Genomic DNA, 23,325 nt, shown 5'->3' with positions numbered 1-23,325 from the left:
TAGTTTGAATCCCTCTTGAAATTACTCCAAAACGATGGATTGTAATCATATTTCTGAAACTGAAAGAAGGTAAGCTAAGTCACATGCTTTAAATTGAGCAATAAAATCTAGTTAAGATAATTGAGAAATTATTTTGTCTTTCAAGTAATGACCACTTTACATTTCATATTGCATGTTTTGAAAACAGCATTGTTATTCAAGCCAAGCCACTGTCTCAAGGCAAAGTGAAAGAATTGCTTATTGCTTTACAGATCAGATTAAGCTAACTCAGAAAGAGGCCTTGAAAAGAACAGACCATGTCTTCTGGAAAAATGCCTTTTCAATTATTAGAAATTAGATTATTAAACTTCAGGGCATTAAATTCAGGTTTACAACACGAATACGGCAAACGCATTAGCAGGCTATATTTGAAATAGGTTAACTACTTCTGCAATACTCTTGTTTGCAATTGGCCATATTGGGCAACTCATGAATTAGAAAGTAGTGCGTGGATCACAGAGGCATGAGGGGCTCTTTCGATCACCATGTTCAATACACTGTCCACCACTATCTCAAACTACATGGGGGCATATTATCAAGCCAGGCGATAAAATTATCGCCGCTTTAGCGGCAGAAAACTGCCGCTAAATAGGCTATAATGGGCTTGATAATATGCTCTATGGAATTCCAATTGAGGCCCATGTTAAATGTGAAGGACGTCTAACATGGGCTACAATTGGAATTCCATAGAGCATATTATCAAGCCCATTATCGCCGTTTTAGCTGCAGTTTTCTGTCGCTAAAGCGGCGATAATTTTATCGCCTGGCTTGATAATATGCCCCTAGATGTTTTTAATAAGTTAAGAATGTCATATTCCATGCCAGTGTACTTGTTTAATAGAGGAACTGCAAGTCATCTGCAAAGAGTACAAGCTATGTCCTCACTTCCAAATAGAATAAATATTATCAGAATAAAACCCAGCGGAAAAAAAGGCTTGGATTCACACAGAGAGGTAATGCAGGTAATAGCAAAGAGAACAGATGATGGATGTAATGCTGAATAAATCAAACATTCACCCCCAGTCACAGATCTGGGTGAAATCCATTGTTTTTTCACCACGCCACACCAGTTTGGACACAGCCGTGTGCAAATCAGTCTTGACCCTGCTCCCCATGGGAACAGTCAAGCCTGAACTGCCAGGCCTGGTCCTCCCTGGACAGGAAACCAGCATCCTGCGACCAGTTTCAAGGTATCACCCCACATTAGCCAGGCTAGCTTGAATCCAGTGGCACAGTGAGTAAGCATGAAACCCACGTCTGGGCATACCTATCCCACTTAGGGTGATGAAAGCAAAAAGAACAGAAGATGGACGGAATGCTGAACAAATCAAACATTTACCCAGAGTCACAGATCTGGGTCATTTTTTGCTCATTGTGCCACGCCAGTTGGGACCCAGCTATCTGCAAATCAGTCTTTTTCGGGTAGAGGTATGGGTATGCCCAGACATGAGTCCCATGCTCACTGTGCCACTAGAGTCAAACTAGCCTGGCTGATATACAGTGATACCCCAAAACTGTTCCCAGGATGCTTGTTTCTGGTCCAGGAAGGACCTGGCCTGGCAGTTCAGGCTAGACTGTTACCATGGGGAACAGGGTCAAGACTGATTTGCATATGGCTGGGTTCAAACTGGAATGGTATGGTGAGCAAAAGAACGATGGATTTAAGGCCCAGATCTCTGAACTGGGGGTGAATGTTTGACATTGTTCAGCATTCTGTCCATCAATTGTCCTTTTTGTAATGCCGGTAATGCCAAATTCCTTAAAATAGAGGTTGGTGCTTTAAATAGTTACTGTTGAGTTTGATGTGTCTAAATTGAGACCTGAAACTTACGTTCTGCCATTATTAAACCCTTTGAAATTAATAGGGATTACATAAAATGTACTGTACTGGCTTGTGAGATTGTCCAATCTTTGTTCCATCCAGGTATTCGTCACTGGAACGACTTGTTCTTACTGCACTCTGTGTAGATCACTATACTATGAAGGAGTGATCATAGAAGTATTAAGAGAAAAGACAAATGTGTTACTACTGTTTTCCAAATGGATTCAACTAAATTGTGGGTTTTTTGGATAACAATAGGCATTGTATGTGATCTATATTTTGGTGGACTCATTAGCCATTCAGCCTCTTTTTTTCTGGTGACGTGTAATCCATGCCATATTCTCTCCATCAGAAGGAAATTGGCACTGAGTGCATGTACAGAAATCCAAATATAGGCCAAGTAATCATGCCTGTATTCTTTACGGCAGAAATCTTTTCTCATTCATTTAGAACCAAAACAGTCATTTATCAATTTTAAATTGTGCTGCAAAGCTTTTTATTGACATATAAATCTTGTTACAAATTGTTTCACTTGTATCGCCTTCTGATTACTACACTATATTAAACTATACCATGGTTTCTTTCACATTATGTTTCGTACTTATCCTTTCAAATGTCATGCTTAATACCTTTTTTGGACACATTGATAGCAAATGCAGCTCTTGTCGATGCTTTCATGAGTTTCAAATTGATTCAAATGGTGAAAAACACTTATAATTTGCATATGGTGACACCCATACACAGGTGATGAAAGACTATTTTAATGTGTGGTACATATACGTGAGGCACACTATATTTAGTTACAAGTTTTAGTCAACCAGCAGGCTGGATGAAGAAAAACAACTCAAGCCAAGAGGCACAGCCTACCCTCCAGTGCTTTGGGGTGCCATAAGGGACTATCCTGATGAAGGCGGGATGTTGGGAGGGAGTCCCACAAGCACTCATTCAGAGCTGATTACAATGAACAACATATTCATTGATTGCACGCGATCTTTTTTATAGTGCTAAAGGCTTATCATTGAAAGCCAGAGCATTCTTCTGGCTTTATCAAAACTTTTTCTTTTGTATGTATAATTGTGCTCCAAAACATACCTTAAAATACATAGCAAACATATAACTAAAGGCTCATTTGTTAATAATCTATTGTCCTAACAATAGGCTTTGTGTGACGCTTACGGTGGAACTCAAAGCAACTTGGGGGCATATTATCAAGAAACAGCGTTAAAATTATCGCCGCTTTAGCGGCAGAAAACTGCAGCTAAAGCGGCGATAATGGGCTTGATAATATGCCCTTGAGAATTCCCATAGAAGCCCATGTTCTGGTGTCAACATGGGCTTCTATGGGAATTCTCTGCGGCATATTATCAAGCCCATTATCACTGCTTTAGCGGCATTTTTCTGCCGCTAAAGCGGCGATAATTTTAACGCAGTGGTTGATAATATGCCCCTTGGTCTTCACTCATTTCGAGATATGTTTCCTTTGAAGATGAGATTTAATAGTTGATTGTAAGACAAACTAATCTAAAACCAGAAGTGGCTCCTCTAGGTAGCAACACATAAAGTGGAAGCAGGAGTGGAAGTGAACATCGGAGAAATAAACAAATTGTTTTTGAAAGAAGCCGAAAAAATGATGGAGTGAGTATGGGTGCAGAGTCAGAAGTTGAGACTGCGATTAGGCAGACTGGAACTGACCTGTATAAATTAACCTCTTCCATGCTCATGACGTCTCCCGGCCGTCATGAGTCACGATGGGCATGTGCGGACGACGGCCGGGAGACGTCATGACCACGCCCGCGATCGGAATGTCAGCACTGCGGGAGCGCTGCGGCGGAATTTGCGCCGCAGTGAAGAGGTTAATGAGTTGGGGTAGCACACAACATTTCCAAACTTGTTAGGGGTCAAACTCTTTATAGGTCCAAAATGCAATACTTAAAAAGAAGATTAAACGGTTTCAACAACTTCTTCATATTCTCTTTCTTAGTGGGCAGATGATTAAATATATTGTATTTCTGCTCATAGAAACCATCTCAGGTAGCCCCTACATTAAGTGAGGCAATTATAAGTGTAGCCTTAAAATAGCTGGTATGTTCAAAGCAGCAGTGATAGACAATTTTAATAGAATACTTGTGAGGTAAAATTGTTGACCATAATTACCAAGACAGAAAAATGTACTGCAAACAGCTAATCTCTGGTGCTTGCAGACATCTTTTAATTACGTGATCATTTCGTGCATGTTATGTTAGCCTCCATTTATAGTGCGCACGGCTACTCGGAAGTGTCCCGGCGCGAATGCCAAATGGTGGAGAGGGAGAGGACTGGCCCGACGAGATTACTCAAATAGCAGGTTTTTAAACTGTTTTTTGAACAACCTGCAGCTCTCAATATTACGTAATTCGAAGGGCAGGGCATTCCAAGCTGTGGCCGCTTTAAACGAAAGGGAACTGCCGCTCAATCTAGTCAGGCGGTACCTAGGAACAACAGCAAGGCATTGGCCTGTAGAACGAAGGTGACAAGGCGGTACATAGAACGAAAGACGTCTCCTGAGATATTGAGGCCCTGCCTTATAGAGGGCACCATGAGCCAGTGTAAGAGCCTTGAAAAGTATCCGCTGCTCAACCGGGAGCCAATGCAGATCCCGATGGGTCTGACTGGCGCTAGATCTGCCTGACATACGCCATAAAGCTCTGCCCATCGCATTCTGAACAATCTGTTGCTTTTTTAGCTGATAAGACGGGAGACCAATGTAATGTGCATCTGTTTAGGGGGCTTGCTTTTAAGGGTCGGAGTAACCTGCTAGTCGTCTGCTAAGAAGATGAGCTAATTATTTCATTACCTCCTAATAGGATATCTAATACTACAATACAACCTAGTGAAAGGGGGTTTATTTTCAGAGAAAGAGGTTGTCTGGCTCCTGACATATTCAAGAAAACAGAGATTACTGAATTAATTAGTTATTAATGGACATGATGTCCAGAAAATGAAATCTGAAAAATAACTTCCCACATTAATACTCCCTTTGAAATGGATATGATTTACAAATAAATATTTTTTTTATATTGAATCGTGGTGCAGCGCCATCTCTGGCCCATCCAGTTCTTTTTCACTTGAAATGCCTGTTCTTTGTGAGCTCTAGGAAGAGCACTGTGTGGTGAAGGAATAGTCACAGGTGTAATAAAGATTCGGGAGTGTGCTATTACTGTCTTACTTTCTTTAAAGAAATTTATTATTTTGAGCTTACATTCTTTAAATCCAAATGGATCACATTAAATCTGGGTATCAGGTCTAAGGTATGCATTACAGATGTTTCAAATTACGATAGGCTTGGTTGGCATGTTGCAGCTTATTAGAGCAGAGGGGCTAAGCGGTGTTGGAACCCTGCTGACTACATCGAGGCAACAAGCTAAATGTAGTATAGTGTGGTCAAACGCTTCAAAATGTGGTCCATATCTTTGGTGTACAGTTTATCTTGACATACAAATGTATTTATCATTTCCAGGGCAGAGGGCACTTCTTAGGGCGAAGGAACTCTATCAAAAAAGCGTTAGGGGAATGAATCGCACAGAAACACTACAAGGAGGCTACCTCGAAGCGCTGGAGTAGGGCACACATGGCAGAGGCAGCCGCCCTGAAAGACACCAAGTCCTTCTGGCCCTCTGTCTCAGATTTGAGGCATAGAGACCAGACTGTATCTCCAAATACCTGCCCCATCACCTGTAAAACCTGGGGAGCACCCGTTGCAAGCATCAATGCAGCCCCTACATCAAGTGCAGAATTCACAATCGATCCTGTTCGCTTAAGTAGCTTCCTAGCAAGTTTAGGGGAAGTTGAGGATGCGATCAATCAAAGTACTAGTGATAAGGTGCCAGGCCCTGATGGTGTCCCGATTGATTTCATGAAAACATAACACTGGTTTTTGGGCACCTCTACTGGCTAATGTTTTTAATAATTTAGCTCATTCCCCGCTGCCTGCTTCATGATCCACCTCTATTACAGTGCCTATATTTCAAAAAGGTGATCGGTCACAACCTGGTCCCTATAGGCCTATTCCATTGATAGACACCACAGTTAAAGTGCTGGAGAGGGTCATATACAATAGACTTATGGAGTGGATTCAAGCAGAGTCAATCCTTTATCCATGTCAGCATGGGTTTAAGAAAAAGTGGGGACGGTCGAGCAGTGTCTAAACCTGAAACTGTTGCTCGATAAACAAACCTTTGCTAAACAAGCCCCACTCTTTCTGGCATTTATGGACTTGACCCAAGCCTTTGATTGTGGAAACTGTTCCAAATTATGGCAAATGCTTACTCTGTGTGGCATGGATGAAGCACTAGTACACTTTCTGGCATATTTGCACACTGACATGAAGGCGAGAATCAGAATTAGCAAACAAGGAGAGGTTACTGATGACATTAACATCTGTCGAGTTTTGGGGCAGGGTTGAGTACTGACCCCTCTCCTATTTATTTTTTGTATCAATGAACTCCACCCTTTATAAGTACCATGTCACTGGATGTTCCCAAAATTAGCGGCATGCTGTTACCAACCATTTATATGCGGATGGCACACACTTCCAGGGCACTGCGTCTCCTGGTGCTTACCTTTGCGGATTTTATCGCTGCCCTAGCCCTCCGGACAATCTTCTCAAAATCGCACATTATGGCATGTGGCTCAAAGAGGAAACAGCTTTCCTCTCTTTTTGTTGGTACCAATTGTTAGAGCAGCATGAGTACCTTCCGCTATCTAGAGGTTACTTTCCCTGCTACAGGGTCTTAAGTGCCCAATATCCTACAGTGCTGAGTCAAACTGTCTGGTGCAATTGGCTCAGTATGTAGTCTTCCCCGACCAATGGGATGTGGGTCCCTTATCCCGACACTGCAAGTCTATAAATCCTAATGTGTCTCTATTGCCATGTATGGGGCTGAGGTATGGGGTATCACAAAATGTGAGGCTATTCAGAGGGAAGAAAATCACTACTGTAGGAGATTCCTCTCAATCCCCATTTCCTCATCCAGTAGTATTTGTCGTGAAGAGATGGGCATGTCTTTCTTGGAAGATTCTATTGGATCCAGGCAGGTGCTATAGTGGCTAGCGAATTGGGAAAACATTGAAGCTAGCTGATCGAGAGACATTATATTGAATTGTTTATCATGTGGTAGAGGGTGGATAATTCCCTGGCACACATATATTAAATCTGTATATTGTAAAATTGGTATGGAACAAACTTTTATGCAGCCTGAAACCAGTAACACCCTCAGCAAAAAAAATTACAGCTAGCCCTACATTACTATATGTACACTCTTAGAAGTAACAGAGAAAAGTGTAAATCCAATGTTATAGACAATCTGAGTAGGATTCAAACACACTACCCATCTATCTGTGGTGTGTGCACAGGCGCTGGAAACGCTCACTACTCTTACGTTTTAGGGCAGATAAAGTTACATTTTTGGTATGTTTCCCAATGGGCTTTATGAAGAACCTAGATAGTACCGTGTGTCCCTGTGATGGCAAGTTGGGGCATTTAATGTAACATTTCGCATTCTTTTGTAAATATTACTCACGATAGAGCAGATTATTTTTAATCCCACTTTAAAAAAAGAAACACCCTGACAGTAAGCATTTCAGATTAGCCTTTGTTCATCTATTGCAACTGACCGACAACAAAACCACCTTGTATGTTGGCTCTTTTTATAAATATGCTGTGGCAGCCCTTAGCACTATGCCCGCGAGAACCCGCTGCTCAGTCTCTGCTTGTCTGTGCATTGTCACTGGAATGCTGCTATGGTTACTACTCTTTATGAAGTTGTTCTTATATAATGTGGTTTTATCTATTTTACAGAACATGCTGCTAACATTGTTTTATTGACGAGATGCTTTTGAATGCTGCTATGCGCATCGTTTATCCCATTATCTCCAAATGATATTTTTTGTTTCTAATATTTGAATTGTGATATTTGTTTTTAACATTTATGGATGCTTGTTTCATCTGAATAAAATCTTTGAAATGTAATTGAAAAATGTAATAAATAAGAAAATGAAATGCATGATCTGGGAAATGGACCACCTCCAGCTGTCTCTAACTGGGTCACCTGTTTACAAAAGTGTGACAGGAAAAGACAAAGAGAAATATTTGATACTATCCTGAAAAGTTGTTTTCATTCATCCACAGCCAATCCTATACACCAAACATATTGTTAAGTCTCTCATCAGATGTTCAAGAGACCTATGACAAATAAGAATGACCCTAAAAGGGGCAGGTGCTCTACCTCGAACCCAAGTTCATGCAGTACCATCCACAGTCAGGTCATGCAAAGAGCTTCCTTTCCAGCTTGTATGTACAGTGTGCCTTGGTATGTTGTATAATTTCAAAAAAATAATTGTACCAAAGAAAAATGGCTTCCGAGGCATTCATAATTGATATAAATAAAGAGATTTAAATGTATTTCAGTATCAAACCCCGGAACCAAAGCAATGTATTAAGTTGTATGCGTAAAGAGAGAGCACGCCATGCCACCTTAAGGGAAGCCTGATCCCCAAAAGTGGAAAACACAATGACATGGCACTTGAATAGTTGTGGAGGGCTTTATATATAGAAAAAGAGGAAGGAGTGAGGCTTGTTTGCTCTCAGCGCATACAAATATGATACCAATACTGTTCGTGCCTTTGAATAGGCAAATTTGCTTCACAATTAAACGTCACAATCGGCCAAGAACATTATCTTTTCCTTTTGATTATATTTCCATATATCATTTTTTCCTGTTACTACAAAGTCCACAACATGCCATTGGCATCGGGCCCCAGATTCATTTGTACCAGCAGTCTGAATGATACTCATTTTCTGAATATGGTACCGGATTGACTTACTCTTAGCACAAGTGGCATACATATTATGCCATAAGTACTAATACAAAACAAGGGGAAGGGCCCTGGTTGGAGAGTAAAAGACAGCCATAGCTTGGGTGGACTGGGCCATGCACACCTAGGCTCTCTCTCGCCACTGCACCTGCTGCACTAATGGTTACTGCACCACCGCTTAACCAGTTCCCAAGACTCAACCTTTTTTTTGTTTGGTAGACCACTTAAACCTACTGAACTGGTTTGGGATCGCCATATGAAATGAGGCGGAAATGATAGAACTTGGTGGAAAATACCTAGCTGCAGTTGATGTGTTTACCACGCCAATTTTATTTTTATTGTTCCACAGGAATAAAATATGCAATAATAAAAAGAACCAATGCTCTCGGACGATGACATACACAGCTGCATCAACTCATAGTTATAAAGCAAAACTCCTCAACATAATGAAAAAACAAAAGGAAAATGTTGGCAGAAACCACTGAACAAATGCGAGACTCTGAGAAATCAGGGAATGTCATGGAAAAGGCAAACACAATTGATGAGTCATTGTCAATGGTTTCCATGCCAACTATGACAAACAACCCTGATAATTGCAATTTCAGGCACATACACTTGTAACAAAGGCTGTTCTTTAACAGAATGGTGTTCAATACCATATGAGACTGAATTATCTGTGTCCATTTCGTCTCTCTGTGCGGATCTATGTACACTCATCTGGCTGCTCAGACACATTGACAGCAAATATATGGAGATCAAAATACACAGATAACAAACATTGCAAAAAGTCGTGCAAACGAAAGAATTCTCATGAATACACTTTAAAATCTGTATAATTTTCTTGAATATGGCTGTGAATGTGTGTGTGTGTGGATGTATATGAGTATGTCTTCATTTACGTATGTGTGTGGTTGTGTGTGTGTGTAAGAGAGAAAAGAAAGAGAGAGATGTGCCAATATTGTTTTATTTGCCCTTAGAGAGAAATGTCATGGCGTGATATTAGCATTTGAAGAATTCCGACGGGACTATATGGCAATGATACAAATGCCCCAAAACCTAAAGCACGTGCATTTACAATGCAAACACCAGGCTTTCACATCAAATGTTGAACGAGTGAAATAAAGCCATGGAAAAGCAATGCATGGTTAATATTTCAACTCTCTACATTGGATTCAGTCTGTACCATCCATGGACCATGAATAACAGAACAAATCCTTTCAATGTTATCTTGGTTCATGGTTATTTTGTTCACTAGCAAGCCTGGGACTGAAAATGAGCAAGGGTGACATATTTAATTATTAATTCGTTTTTATAATGCCTATAAATATAGCCATGTGGCCACCTCGGAGTGCTGAGGATGTATGACCGAATACGCCACCTCTCATTCACTCTTAGCCAGAGCAAGGTGGGTCCATAGACTCTGATACCTTGAGACAATGTAAGTCCTTCTGCAACCATTTGGAGATATTTTATTATCTTGGTTAGAAATGTGGGTTCCTCACGCTCAGCATGGTTGGTTGACCTTTTTTATTTTTCGTAAAAATGGAAACTAGAAAATCTCATGGGGCGTAATTTTGCTTTCAAGGTCTGCTGCAGTGCTCTTGAGCCATCACTGCTGTAGACTGCCAGGGCCAGGTGCGAGCGTTATTTGGTATTGCCTGCGTAAATGAACAAAAGGAGGTATAGATCTGTGCTAAAAAATGGAAGCGGGCCTTATGGGTCAGAGTACTTGGAGACTCACTCCAACTCGCTTTCATAGTAGACACTCTAATGGTCCTACACACTGGTGCAGGAGATGGGATTTGATGTCGCATATGCCTATCGCAACTGGATGCTGCAAAGTGCCCTCATAGGATGGCATACCCATGGGCATAGGAGGCCAATGGGTGCACGAAGACGATTAGACAAGTAAGTTATTTTTACACATCAAGACACAGTCTCTTATTATGTTCAGATTTTTAAACTGGGATGTTGCAACACGATGCATGTATCTATGAATAAATTATCTTCTTTGGGCCCAAAGAGCCAGGTCTGGTTTTAAATAATTGGGGTACCATAAATGGATTTTGTCGTTTTTCGTGTTAGAGGAGGCCACTACAATTCTGAAGAGCCTATTGAGATAGAAAAGCTGGTACTGTGAGAACATTATGCAATTACAGTCTGGGCTGGAATGAAACCGAATAGGGGGATAGATTTCATGGATTCATGATTTTCATATCATAAATTCACATATATGCGGAAAATATGTCTTTTTTAGTGGGTCACTTGATTGTTGTACTCCTGTGTATGAGGAGGTTTGCAGTAGATTAATGGCAAGGACCACCTGGGTGGCAGTGCTCTCTAGAATCTTTCTAGTCATTCATTCATACGCTCATCCATTCATATGGCTCTTATATAACAGTATTAAGGCCAGAGCCACTGGAATTATGCTGCAAGGGAGGGCCAAATTATGTGGTAGGGTTGAGGAAATTATGGGGCAAGAAAAACCAAATTATGCGGCTTAATACAGCACATTTTGCTATAGCATTACCTTGATATTTTGTCATTTTTACACTTGTTGACACTGTCTGTGAACACTAGTTGTTTAACACCTAAGTAAAAGAATAAGCAAGAGAAATATGACCTGTTTAGCTTTGTAACGCACCTTTCTAGTGCACCACAACATGTGCCACTGTAGGTTTACAGCAAACAAATGATGGACGGAATGCTGACAATGCAAACATTCTCCCCCAGTCAAAAGATCTGGGTTAAATCCATCGTTCTTTTACCCACTACGCCACCCCAGTTTGGACTCAGCCATATGCAAATCAGTCTTGTAGGTTTAGTCACTTTTAAAAAGTTCGAGCTAGAAGCAAAATGTTTTTTTTTAAATCAGCTGATCATCCAGCAGTTGGTGGATTATGTGGTGAATGCAGAAAATCTATAATTATGTGGCCGCACAATCCCATAATCCAGTGCCCCTGATTATAGCCAACTGATGAGTGCTTTATTGGTCTTTCAAGGCCCGCCTCCTCAATTATAGACTCGAGCTGCAAGCTAGAGTCTATAATGAGGGAGAAAGATGCTATCAAACAGTATAGTCTGATGCAGAACAATATCATGATATGAGAACATTCCACTCCCTTAAGGTAGAATAATATAAACTAAAAAATGAGACCCAGCAAGAAAAACATTGCAGTATTGGCGCAGATGTGCTTCACCGGCTGTAGTTCTCGCCCGGCGATGTTATTGTCTTTGAAGGAACTTTAACATTCCCTTATTCTGTTTATATTATAATCAATGTTATGCTGAAGCTGACTGCAGACTTATTAGTGGGCTGGATTTGGTGAACTCAGAAAGCAGACGGGGCCTTTGCGACACCGATTGTCTTTATTTGTGAGACATTAATGTAAATTGTGTTCACTTTTGAAACCCTTTACTGATAGGACTGTGTAAAAGGAGCTGATATGTGAGTGGCTTTTTTGAAACCTGTGCCTGGCTTGAAGTCATGCCTGCACAAAAATGTAATGCGTGTAGCCTCTCTTGCAATCAGGGCGAGACTGGGAACCCAAAGCAGACCTGGCAATTTTGCCAGACCAGCTCCCCCAGGGGGTGGGGGGGCATGAAAGAGTGGAGCACTTCTGCTTTTGTTACTGGCGGCCGGTATTGGAGCACAGCTCCACTGCTGCTATCCTCCCAGGGAAACGTCCAGTGCCCACTACGGCCAGTCCGGCCCTGCTCACAATACATAAGAAGGGCTTGCTCTCTTGCTCATCATTCTTCAGTGGCATGCTCTGACACACAAATGATTACTGGGGTATGAGATAGTTATTGCATTGAGGGATTCCGATTCAAAAATTGAGTTAAATTAAAAGGGTGGTCACAACAGGTACTTTACAAACAGGGTCGCCAAATACTCTAAATGGATGGGTTGTTAATGACACCTATCCCATTACCAGAGATCTCGTTGCCCCCTAATATCAAGCAGGAGGCGGGCTGTATTTGCAGACAGTGTGAGCTGTAGTGGTCAGGTCAGGGTCTTGAGCACCTGCAATGCTGACTTACAACTTCAGATTAATAAAATGGGAGCCTTTGTACTGGGTCATACTAACACCCGTTGCCAAAACCCCAGAGACAGTCTAGTTTGTAGAGGGTTGACACAGCAGATCAAAATTATTAAATGTATTATTAAAACTTTAGCTTTTATTTTCCTCCTCCTCCATATCAGCTCCTAATAACAAGCACTCCACTAAAGCAACGAGGCAGCAGGTGTTGCCCATTTAATCTCAGTTAAAACAATGTTGCAGCAACATTAGCCCCCCCCCTCCCCTAGTTCATGAACAACCAATGCAGTAGACTCCATAAAACTAATAGTGGGTGGCATGCTGTAGTCATTATATCTTTTATGTGTGTACTTCTCATATTTTGGGGTTCAGTTAAGAATGGAGAAGACTGACCCCCAGTCAGGGAGTCAGTCAAATTGCGAAAGATTCTTATTTTTTTCATCTTTTTCAGGGAGACTTTATTTGATGCTTTCAAAGGTTGAAATTAAAATAATATTCATTGATATTAAGAATGTCTTATTCGTTGCTATGAAAATAATTGGGGTAAGTCTACCAATTTCAGGGAAATACTCAAATCAGGTGGATTCCACTATGTTCCATGATAGTCATTTTTTTTCATTTCTTTTGAGTGATATAGGATTATTTTACTACTTTATGAGAAAAATTAGCAGAATCGCAAAGAATCTATCAAGTTGTCGACCATATTTTAAGGCAATCTGGTGAGAACTTGAAATGTCTCTGCCTGTTCTCGACTGCTCCCTAAAGTGGAATAAAAAATGCATGTTGAGAATCTTCTGTTCTTTTCGCCTCCATCCACTCCATAGCAAGATGGCCTGGAGGGGATTCTGGGAGTTCATGTGGCTCGTGACAGCAAAGACACCAGTGAATCTTGAGCCGCAGGGGCTGTTTTGCAGTACTGTGGAAGATGAGGTGGAATGGTCATTGCAAAGGGAGTTGAGAAAGGCTTGCGTTGATTTGGACGTTAACGTGATTTTTGATGCTACACTGCCAGAGCAAATGCCATTTTTGGGTGGTCACCTATCTAGGGATGCTACAGGGTAAGTCGTCTGTGATTGGTGGATCCTGGTCTCAAGATGAAAATACACATCTGACTGAGTTAGGCTAGTGATGAACTCAGCATAGCAGTTCATGTTTCCTCCTGATCTCAAAATTGTCGTAAAAGGTGCTATACATTCTTTGATAAAAATGTAAACTGCAATTTTTAAATGGAACACTGTTGGTGTGTGTTTTCAAGCCCTTGATGGAGTAAGAAGATGGGTGCACTGAAATTGGAAGGCAGCATGTGATGATTGATGGTGGGAAGTCTGAAACTTAAATGTGTGTATTGTCAGCCTGAGCACAACACAAACCCGAAAAGAACAAAGAGATTAAATGCTCAGTAGCTGGATTCCTGTCTGCTGTGCACTGACATAATGAGTCTGGGCATGACTTCTGGTCATGGTTTGTCATGTGTGCTAATACTAACAGTTTCTGAACACTTTGCAGGGTGGAAGGTGCTACAGTCATGTGGACACATCATGGTCCCCACTCCTTTAACCTGTGGCATGATGGACACCACTTCTGACATATGATCCTATTTACCAATAACAGGACATCTGAATTCCCTTCATTTTATTCACCTTTGGATAGCACATGATTTTGGCCCTTGGGCGTGTCCGTTGTTCTGTGTCACCATGGTAACAGTTTCATACTGGGAACAGGATGTTTTTGAACGGGCTGCTTGGAACAACACCTTAAAGAGACATTTTTTCTTAAATTTGTATAAAAAGAGGAGGCTGATGTGCCCTGTGAAATGTCGGAAAGGTGTGGCGCGTGTTGTGGAAGCCAATGCCAGTGGAGAAACCCATCCTAAGGGCGATGCATCGGACAACGGACCCTGTGAAGGGACTTACAGAGTCTAATTGACAACCGTGTGCAGAAACACGCGGGCTTCTTTTGTGGCAGCATAATCTGGTATTTTATAGTGCTTGCGCCTGGCTTTTGTGTTTTAACTGCACTCTGCTCACATGAAACCATTAGTAAACATAACTCAGCTAGAACCCAGGGCGGACTGGGGCTCTGCAGATGCGACACCCCCTCTTGTCTGCTGAAGCCTGGTGTGTCAGTCTACACTGGTAATAAGTGCTCGAGGCATATGCTAGACAGCGTTAAATGTTTTAGTTCTTCGTTTTTAAATAAATCATGTTGCAGGAGTGGGAGTGGAGGCATGATGGCGGAGACGGCGCGAAGCATGTCCGCGGAGCTCAGGCAAACAGAGTACAATCCACAGACAGACGAAGAGGGGGGTCTCTTGGGCTCTGTGTACCTGACGCATAACACATGACCGCAAGCAATCACTCCGTGCGCGGTGGGCGCCTCCCCCGCCCCAGGCTCTCCATTGGTCCCTTCGAGAGCAAGGGACGGGTATACTTCAGGGAAGTCTCGTTAAAATGCCCTGCCCTGCGCTCCAATCACCGTCCTCCTCTGCTCAAAGTATCTGCTGCGGGTAGGCCTCGTTCTGAACCAACCTTATCTGTACTGATTCATATCAGCACTTAGGAGGAACCCTTAAAGGGGGTGTTTGCAGATACAGTTGAGTGAAGGAGCTTTGGACTGTGGACATTTTAGGAGGGTGGGGTATGAGATGGGGGAATAATGTCAACATTTCTGCTCAACAAAAATTATCTTCACCCATCTGGGTGGAAAGTGCGCCCACGTCCAGGTGTAACTCCCCAGCAAAACACTGAGGGCAAGGATCAATGTGATGGGTGAGGCCAGCCAAAACCAAGCGGCTGGGGTGAAAGAAGGCACAAGTACAAGAGGTAGACAGAGCGGAAACACCTATCACAGTGGGTGGGGCGGGGGGGCCTTGATCACAGCCAAACACGAAGACAACTATTTTCATACCAGTTTTTTTTCCGAGGGGAAACATGTTTTTCGTGATGCAGCTGCGTGTGTTGATAATAGATGGCAGCGAAAAGGCTCGGCAACCCCTGAAGTGCGGTGCAGAACATGCCCAGCAGTTAATGGGCACCTGTGTATGGCACTGCACCGACCACCCGCCAATGTATTGGACTTAACGATGCACAAGAAGGTGTGAAGCTGATGCCCTTTGACCTCCCAATAATGATTATTTGAGAAGTATTTTATGTTTATTTACAAAGCCGACATATTAAACGTCAACTATGCTGTATAAAGGCCGCTTCCATGTGCATATTTAGGCCTGTGTATTTTGGTTTACAGTTTCTAGATGTGTAAGGACACGTGTCCGACTAACACCCGCCACGACAACTCAGACTGCTAAAATGTTACCACCAGAGAGCCCCCAGGCACCACAGAAACTGCAAATGAAGCGCTGCTGTGCCTTGTCGACTTCCGGAGATACCGGGTGTGAGCGCACTCTCCATGGTTCTGAATTGCGTTGTTTTGTTCTCGTTGCATGCCACAGCAAGCACTGGAAATGCAGACAGCCAGCACTTGCCAAGCAGGCCATGCCTCTTTGAAAACCGTCAACAGGACCAACCTGTGCAGTCACTGGGTTTGCTCTCGATGCGGCTTTCGTTACCTGAGGTCTCCCTATTATGTTGTTAGGACAATATAAATGAACAAGTAGCTCCGTGGATAAGGTGGTCTGCTGGGTATGAGTCATATCTGTGATACTATTAATAAGGGCTAAACAATAGACCCATATGCGGATTTGCAAGGCAATTTCCCTGCGGCTGTTTGTGCGTAACCTTCTGTGTGGAAAAATGTGTAGCTCCGATGCACGGCGCGAGCGCTCGTCTGCAGGTGCGCATCAAGCATTCAGAGCGCGAGGGCTCACCTTGATCTGTCAGCTCTTGCCTCGAGACTGTGAGCACAGAGCTCGGGCGCGTACTGTGAGCAGCAGGACTGCAGATCTCAATAAATAATCATGGACGGATCCTAGCCACGCTTGCTCGACTCTGCCCACTGCAAAGCTGCAACGAGAGCAACTCTGGTGCAATGGGACACCGGTCCAGCCAAACCCCCTGCCGTGACTCCGATATGTGTGTGGACTGAAGAATAACACTAGACATGCGAATTAAAAAAAGGCTTATTTCCGAAAGGAATCTAATGCTTTTACTGAAGTCTTTTCTCTACTGCAGCTGTTGTTCAAAGCAGCCCGCGTGTTGTGTGTGCACGCATGTGTTTGTGCATTGCTTTTGGAGATGTGTTTGGCAACAAGCAGTTGGGTTAGTTATGGATACATGGTATTGTTCCAACACTCTGTGTATCACTTGTGGGTGATGTGTCAGAGTGTCAGTTTGAATCTCGGGGCCAGAGAACACTTTATAAACAGTGTGAAGTATCTTTTGCATCAATATGGGAATACACTGGGTCAATTTGCACTTTCACTGAAACATTGCGCATGGGGATGGAAATAAGCAGGCTCGCCCCACATGGCACCGTGATTTCATGGCTTTTAGTCCTCAAGTCTCCTACCTGGATGATGGACATCCGGTTGGTGGTGGTCTCGGTGGGGTTGGTGGATGGCCCCGTGAAGCTGGTGTGGCAGTGCCCCTGGGGGACAGTCAAGCTGTTGGAGGTGGGCTTCAGGTACATGACCTCTGACCTCGGCGAGCTCAGGGGCAGCCGAGTCTGGTAGTCAAAGTACATGGGCGAGGTTGCCAGGGACGGGCTGCTGACCACGTTCATGACGTTCATGGCGTTCCGCTCCTCGCCCTCGCTGGGCACCAGCATGATCTCGTTCTTGTTGATCTTCTTTTTCTTGCCCTTGCCCAGCTGCGGGTGGCTGTACTCGGCGATCCGGCAGTTGTAGGTGCGGATCTCCTTGTTCTCGCGCTTGCACTTGACTGCGATGGTGATCATGGCGGCCAGGAGGATGATGGAGATGGTGCTGAGGGTCACAATGAGGGGCAGGGACATGTCCCAGTGCTGCTGCTCGCCGTTCACCCGAGGTTTGCCGTGGGGCATGGTAGGCCCCACAGAGGCCTTGACTATCAGCTTGGCCTTGGTGGACAGGGTGGGCTTCCCGTGGTCTGTCACCTCCACTACCAGTTCCACCACGGGCGCCACCTCTTCCCAGTAGGGGTTCAGAGTCCTGATGTCGCCCGTGTCGGGGTCTATTTCGAAGAGGTGCTCCTCGTTGCCCTCCACGATCTCGTAGGTGAGCCGGCTGCTCTCGCCGAAGTCCTTGTCGGTGGCCCGCACCGTGCCCACCGTGTAGCCCACCCCCACGTTCCTGGGCACGTCCAGCACTGCCGTGTCGTTGAGCAGGGCGGGCAGCACGATGATGGGCGCGTTGTCGTTCAGGTCAAGCACGATGACCCGCACCGTGGCGTTGCTCTCCAGGTGCGGGGAGCCCGAGTCCTTGGCCAGCACCCGGAACTCGAAGTATTTGGTGAGCTCGTAGTTGAAGGCGCGCACGGCGTAGATGGCCCCGTTCGTGGGGTTGACGGACACGTAGGTGTTGATGGAGGCGTCGCCCACCTGCGAGGGGAGGATGGAGTAGGAGACGGTGCCGTTGAGGCCCTGGTCGGGGTCCTCGGCCATCACGGAGCCGAGGTACTCTCCGGGAATGTTGTTCTCGGGCACCTGCAGCACGGAGGAGGCGCGGTTGAAGCGTGGAGGGTTGTCATTCTCGTCCAGGATGCGCACCAGGAAGGAGCGGCTGGTGTTCAGCGGGGGGCTGCCCATGTCCCGGGCCACGATGGTCACGTTGTACTCGTCCTGCGCCTCGCGGTCCAGCGGGCGGTCGGTGACCACCGTGTAGAAGTTGTCATAGTTCTCCTCCAAGCGGAAGGGCGCACCTCCCACCACCCGGCACTGCAGCTGCCCGTTCTTGCCCGAGTCACGGTCGGTGACCCGCACCAGGGCGATCACAGTCCCGGGGGGCGCAGCCTCACTCAGCGCCCCCTGGCGCACGGACACGAAGCCGATGGCCGGTGCGTTGTCGTTGCGGTCGCCAACCCGCACGGTGACCTTGCAGTGCGCCGGCACGGGGTTGGGACCCTGATCCCGCGCCTGCACGTCCATCTCCAAAAGGGAGCTCTCCTCGTAGTCCAGCGGCGCCCGCAGGGTGATGAGGCCGGTGCGGGGGTCCAGGGCGAAGAGCTCCCGCACCCGTTCGGCAGTGGAGCCGCTGAACGAGTAGACCACCTCCCCGTTGGCGCCCTCGTCGGCGTCCGTGGCGTTAAGGTCAATGACCGTGCGCCCGGCCGGCGTGTTCTCGGGGATCTCCACCGTGTATGCGGATGCACTGAAGACCGGACTGTTGTCGTTGGAGTCGGTGACCCGCACGTTGATGAGCAGCGAGGCCGAGCGCGGAGGGTCCCCGCCGTCCTGGGCGCCTAGAAGCAGCGTGTGGCGCTCGTGCTCCTCGCGGTCCAGCGCCCGCTGCACCACCAGCTCCGGGAACTTGCTGCCGTCGCCTCGGGACTTGACATCCAGCGCAAAGGCCCCGTGCTCGTTGCCGGTCAGGGTGTAGGTGCTCAGGCCGTTGTCACCGGCATCAGGGTCGTGCGCCCCTGTGAGTGGGAAGCGGGTGCCCGGGGCGGCGTTCTCAGAGATGTCCAAGTCCATCTGCTCGGCCGGGAAGGAGGGCGCGTTGTCGTTAAGGTCCTGCACCTCTACCTTGACCATGCAGATCTCCCGCTCGTTGGCGAACACCTCGAGGGAGAGCTGGCACCGGGCGCTTCGACGGCATAGTGCCTCGCGGTCCAGGCGCTGCTTGGTGTAGAGCAGCCCGCTCTCAGGGTCCACGTCCAGCAGGTGCGGTGCCGAGTTCTCCAGCACTCGGAAGCTCTGCTTGCGGCCTCCAGGGGAGACCCCTGGGCCGCCCCCCAATCGAGCATCCCTGCCGATGTTGCCGATCACCGTGCCCGCCTCTCGCTCCTCCGGCACCGAGTAGTTCAAGTTCTTCAGAGACAGGGCGGGGGCCCAGAGCAGCAGGGACAGGAGGCAGACGGACAGGTACATCCCCAGGACTCGGCGGCTGGGGAAGGTGGAAACAACGGGGCTGTCCTGGAACTCGGCTTCGTTCCTTTTAGTTCCTCCTTTCAACCACTCTTAGATATTTTCAGTCTTGTACGCCTTATTCCAAACCTTTTTTTTTCCACCCAGATGTTCTCCCCGTGGCGCTTGTCTCTTCTCCCAAACCTGGTGTGCTTCTTTAACCCCAGTGGGATCCGAACCCTGTCTACGCTGTTCGCCTCCTCGCCAACTATTCCCTTTTTCTTCCAGCGTTTTCCTTCATTAATGGTCTTTTCAATGCGCTTTCCACATGCCCCTTGTTTTTTCAGCTTTTTTCTCCCCGACACTCCTTTCTTGGCCCCTTCACTCCTCTCGCCTTCTCCCTCTTCCCTCACCTTTCCCCATCCCTCCTTCTCCCCGACGCTCCTCTGTCTCACGTTTGCCTTCACTTCCCTCTCAGGCGCGGTGCCTCCCTTTTTTTTCCTTCCTCAAGCTCCGGAACCTGTTGATTTAAAGCCCTGCAAGACAGATGGGCAGCCGATAGACCGAAGCAAAACAGGGCTGGCGGGCTTCAGGTTCTGCAACCAGTCCTCGGAAAACACCAGCATCCACTGCAGGACGTCATGATCATTAGACAAACCTCCAACGATACAGAGAACGCAGATCTGCTCCCGGGCTCACGTTCACAGCAGCAGGGCGAGTGTGCTGGCCGGCTAGGGGAGACGGTGTCTGCAGAGCGAGGGGCGGGCAGCAGCAGGGCTTATTCCAGTCTCATCGTCCATGATCTGACGGCAGGAAGGGCCCCGCTCTCTGCTCCGGTGAGACGTGGCTCTCGCAGCGAGAGATGCCGCTTTTCAGGGAGTGTTTGCTGCATTCAAAGATCTAATCTCGCCTGACTGGCAGCGGAGCGCGGCTGCGTCCCCACATCGCCACCACAGGCAGCTTCTACTCCGCGCTCCTCTCCCAGACTTCTCAAGTGGTTATGCAGAGTGCAAAAAAAGGGGGTTGTTCCGGAATCCCTACGTTGAAGGGATCCAATGAGGAGAAAATGCTGCAATGATGAAAGGAGTGACGGCGATTTATGCTAGCAGAACACAGTTGTGGGTCCCTTAAAAGGTAGTTTCGTTCTTTTTTTTTTAGCGTTGGAGTGAAAATAAAAAGTCAATCCACGTCTGGCGCAGGCAAAAAAAGAGGGGAGGAGAAATGCAAAAAAGGGGGTATCCAGTGCAGAAAGGGAGCCAGTTGGTGCAGTCACAGGTGAAGCTTGGAGAGGAAGGGCGCAGCTTTCTTCCTGCCCACGGTGTCTCTTTCCAGCGCCTCTGCAGTTCTCATCTGAGGCGATCGGGTCGGTAGGAAAAAAAACAGTGACAAGACGTTCAGTCGAATCAAATCAATGGGTCTGAAGAACACCAATCAGTTCTGCGGTGTGAAGCGCTCGCAGTCTGTGGCTGGAGAGCCTCCTTGGGTACCTCGGGGGGAGGGGCGAAGCCACAGTCAGTGGCTTCCTCCTCGGTGGGCTTTCACTCACGCACAGGGTGTTTGAGTCTCGTCTTCCTGGCAGGCAAAGAGAAGGGGGCAGGAGGCTGGCTCGGAATGCAGATGTTCCAAGTGAGAGAGTGAGAGAGTCTGGCGGATGAAGACAGAGCCCGTTCACTCCGGAGGCACAGACTCTGCCACACACCTCTCCCTCCTAACAGTCTGTGGCTGAGCCTCCTCGCAGAACAAACACAGCCGCTGGTCCGGCTGCTCAGTGAGATGATGAAGACAGAGCTCCGCTGGCTGGTACCCACTTAGTCCAATTCAGAGGCGGTACAAAGGATGCACTAGACGTGATCTGCAGGCAGAATGTGCTCTGGGGTTGTTCCAGTCTGTAATTTTCATCCACACATGTATGCCACCAAATTTGCTGCACGCAGTTTCTCCTCTCTTTAGATATGTTTCCACTGATATCAAATACTGTACGATGTTTTCAATATTTTTTTAAAGATGCAACAACGGATTAAATGATGAAGAAAACACAGTTTTCCCTGGCAGTTTCAGACAGTCCTCTGTAATGTCTTTCCGTTTCGTCCCCGCATGCTGTTAAGTCCTTTAAGCGGTGCTGGTTGGTGTGAGGTGGCTGCGATCTCTGTGTGCTGGCTGTGTGGGCAAGGGGTGGGTCAGTGCAGCCGGCGGTGCGGGGGCTGCCTCGGGGCAAACACTTGCGGCTCTGCAGCTCGATGCCCCGCTCCCCCGCAGCCCTCCTGCGCTTCTCGCCGACTGACTCGCCGCACCTCCGAGCCTCCGCTTAAACATTGATCCTACGCCCTGGTAGCCAATCCGCTCCCGGGGCTGGACCTGCCCTCGCCCGGGCCGCCAATGGCGACCGGGGGCGGGACCGCGGTGCCGGTGAGGGGCTACTGCCACTGCTCGGTACGGGGGGGGAGCGGGACGCTGCACCTGCTGCTGCCCCCTCCGTCTGTCACAGGGCCAGGGGGCGGGGCCAAGGATTTGAAATCACAGTTTTTGAAAAATGCCCTGGATACGGCGTCTGATGCGGGCGTAACCTGGTCTCCACCGGGAGCAGCTGGTGCTGTCCGCTCCCGGGGGACTGGTGGTCTGCCGGCTGCGGAGAGACGCGGTGCAGGCTGGCAGTGGCACTGTCCCCGTGCAGGGAGAAGGTGGGTGGGCTGGCAGGGGGACGCTCCCGCATGCTACTCGCATGCAAGTCTGCTAATGTTAGGAGCAGGGAGAGCGCGTTAATGATGATGTGCCTCGGTGGATGAGTTACCTGTGGTGCGTGCACTGGGGGCATTCCATGTAGCAACACCCCAGCGGAACTGCGGTGGATAGTGTTTATCCTCACATTACGTTATCGAACCCGCTACTTTACATTGCATTACTGTTGCCTTCCTCCTGCCAGATTACCTGTTCATTCCCTCTCCATTTGTCCACATGTGACACCTGCCTTCCTTCTTTTAGACACCCCTCCCATTCCTCTAAATCCTTTTCCCTATCCACCTATTTCCGCTTCTGTATGTTTACGTTCACTCCTGTCAGCTATTCTGTCCCAGTCACCTGTTTCTATTTCTTTTCCAAAAACTACTGTCTCTACGGTTTGAAATCCATGCCCCTTCCGACGTTTCCTCTGTTCACATGCTTTCTCTCTAAACCCTTTTCTCCTTAAGTCTCCCCTTTCTTGCCCCATCCTAATGTCTCTTCTCTTCCCCAGCCCCACATCTTGTCTTCTTTGTATCCCCAGTGTTCTTATTTTCTTTTCTTTGTTTTCTCTTCATCCTTTAAGGTAAACATCGTTTTTAATCCTTTAAGCCAATTAACTCCTTTTTTTACTACATCTCCAGATGTGTACACTCTCCATCATACTTCTCCTTTTTCCATTCTCGCCCAGGCCCCCGCCCCTCCGGCCATGCCCCCCCCCTCCCCCCTCTAACCTGCGAGTCTGCTTAACGGATTTCGTCGCCCTTTGCGCTGTTTACAACCCACAGAGACTAGACGTCGCATAAAGGGAAATAAAGCGCGAAGTAGGTGGCGCGTGACGTGGCCTCTCTCCTCATTAAGCTTCCTGTCCCCGTGAGCAGAGCTCGTTCCACGTCTCGCAGCAGGGACACACACTAT

The 23,325-nt window shown here is 46.8% G+C and overlaps 1 protein-coding gene across 3 annotated transcripts in view; it reads right to left on the bottom strand.

Moving 5' to 3' along the window:
- PCDH17 (protocadherin 17) overlaps positions 1-21,971 on the bottom strand; it is a 217,782-nt gene extending 195,811 nt beyond the window's left edge. For 2 of the 3 annotated variants that reach the window (XM_085621981.1, XM_085621983.1), the window contains exon 1: positions 17,221-21,960. In XM_085621981.1, coding sequence (XP_085478107.1) covers positions 17,221-19,716 — 2,496 coding nt within the window. In that variant the 5' untranslated portion in view covers positions 19,717-21,960. Of the gene's footprint in view, positions 1-17,220 lie in introns of all 3 variants that reach the window. The other variant, XM_085621982.1, reaches the window with a different exon arrangement.
- Positions 21,972-23,325: the final 1,354 nt, after the last annotated feature.

The sequence above is a fragment of the Triturus cristatus genome, chromosome 8, assembly GCF_964204655.1.
Source record: "Triturus cristatus chromosome 8, aTriCri1.1, whole genome shotgun sequence".
Classification (NCBI taxonomy): Eukaryota; Metazoa; Chordata; class Amphibia; order Caudata; family Salamandridae; genus Triturus; species Triturus cristatus.
Note: the sequence above shows the minus strand (reverse complement) of the source record. Positions and strands in the feature narration are given on the sequence as shown.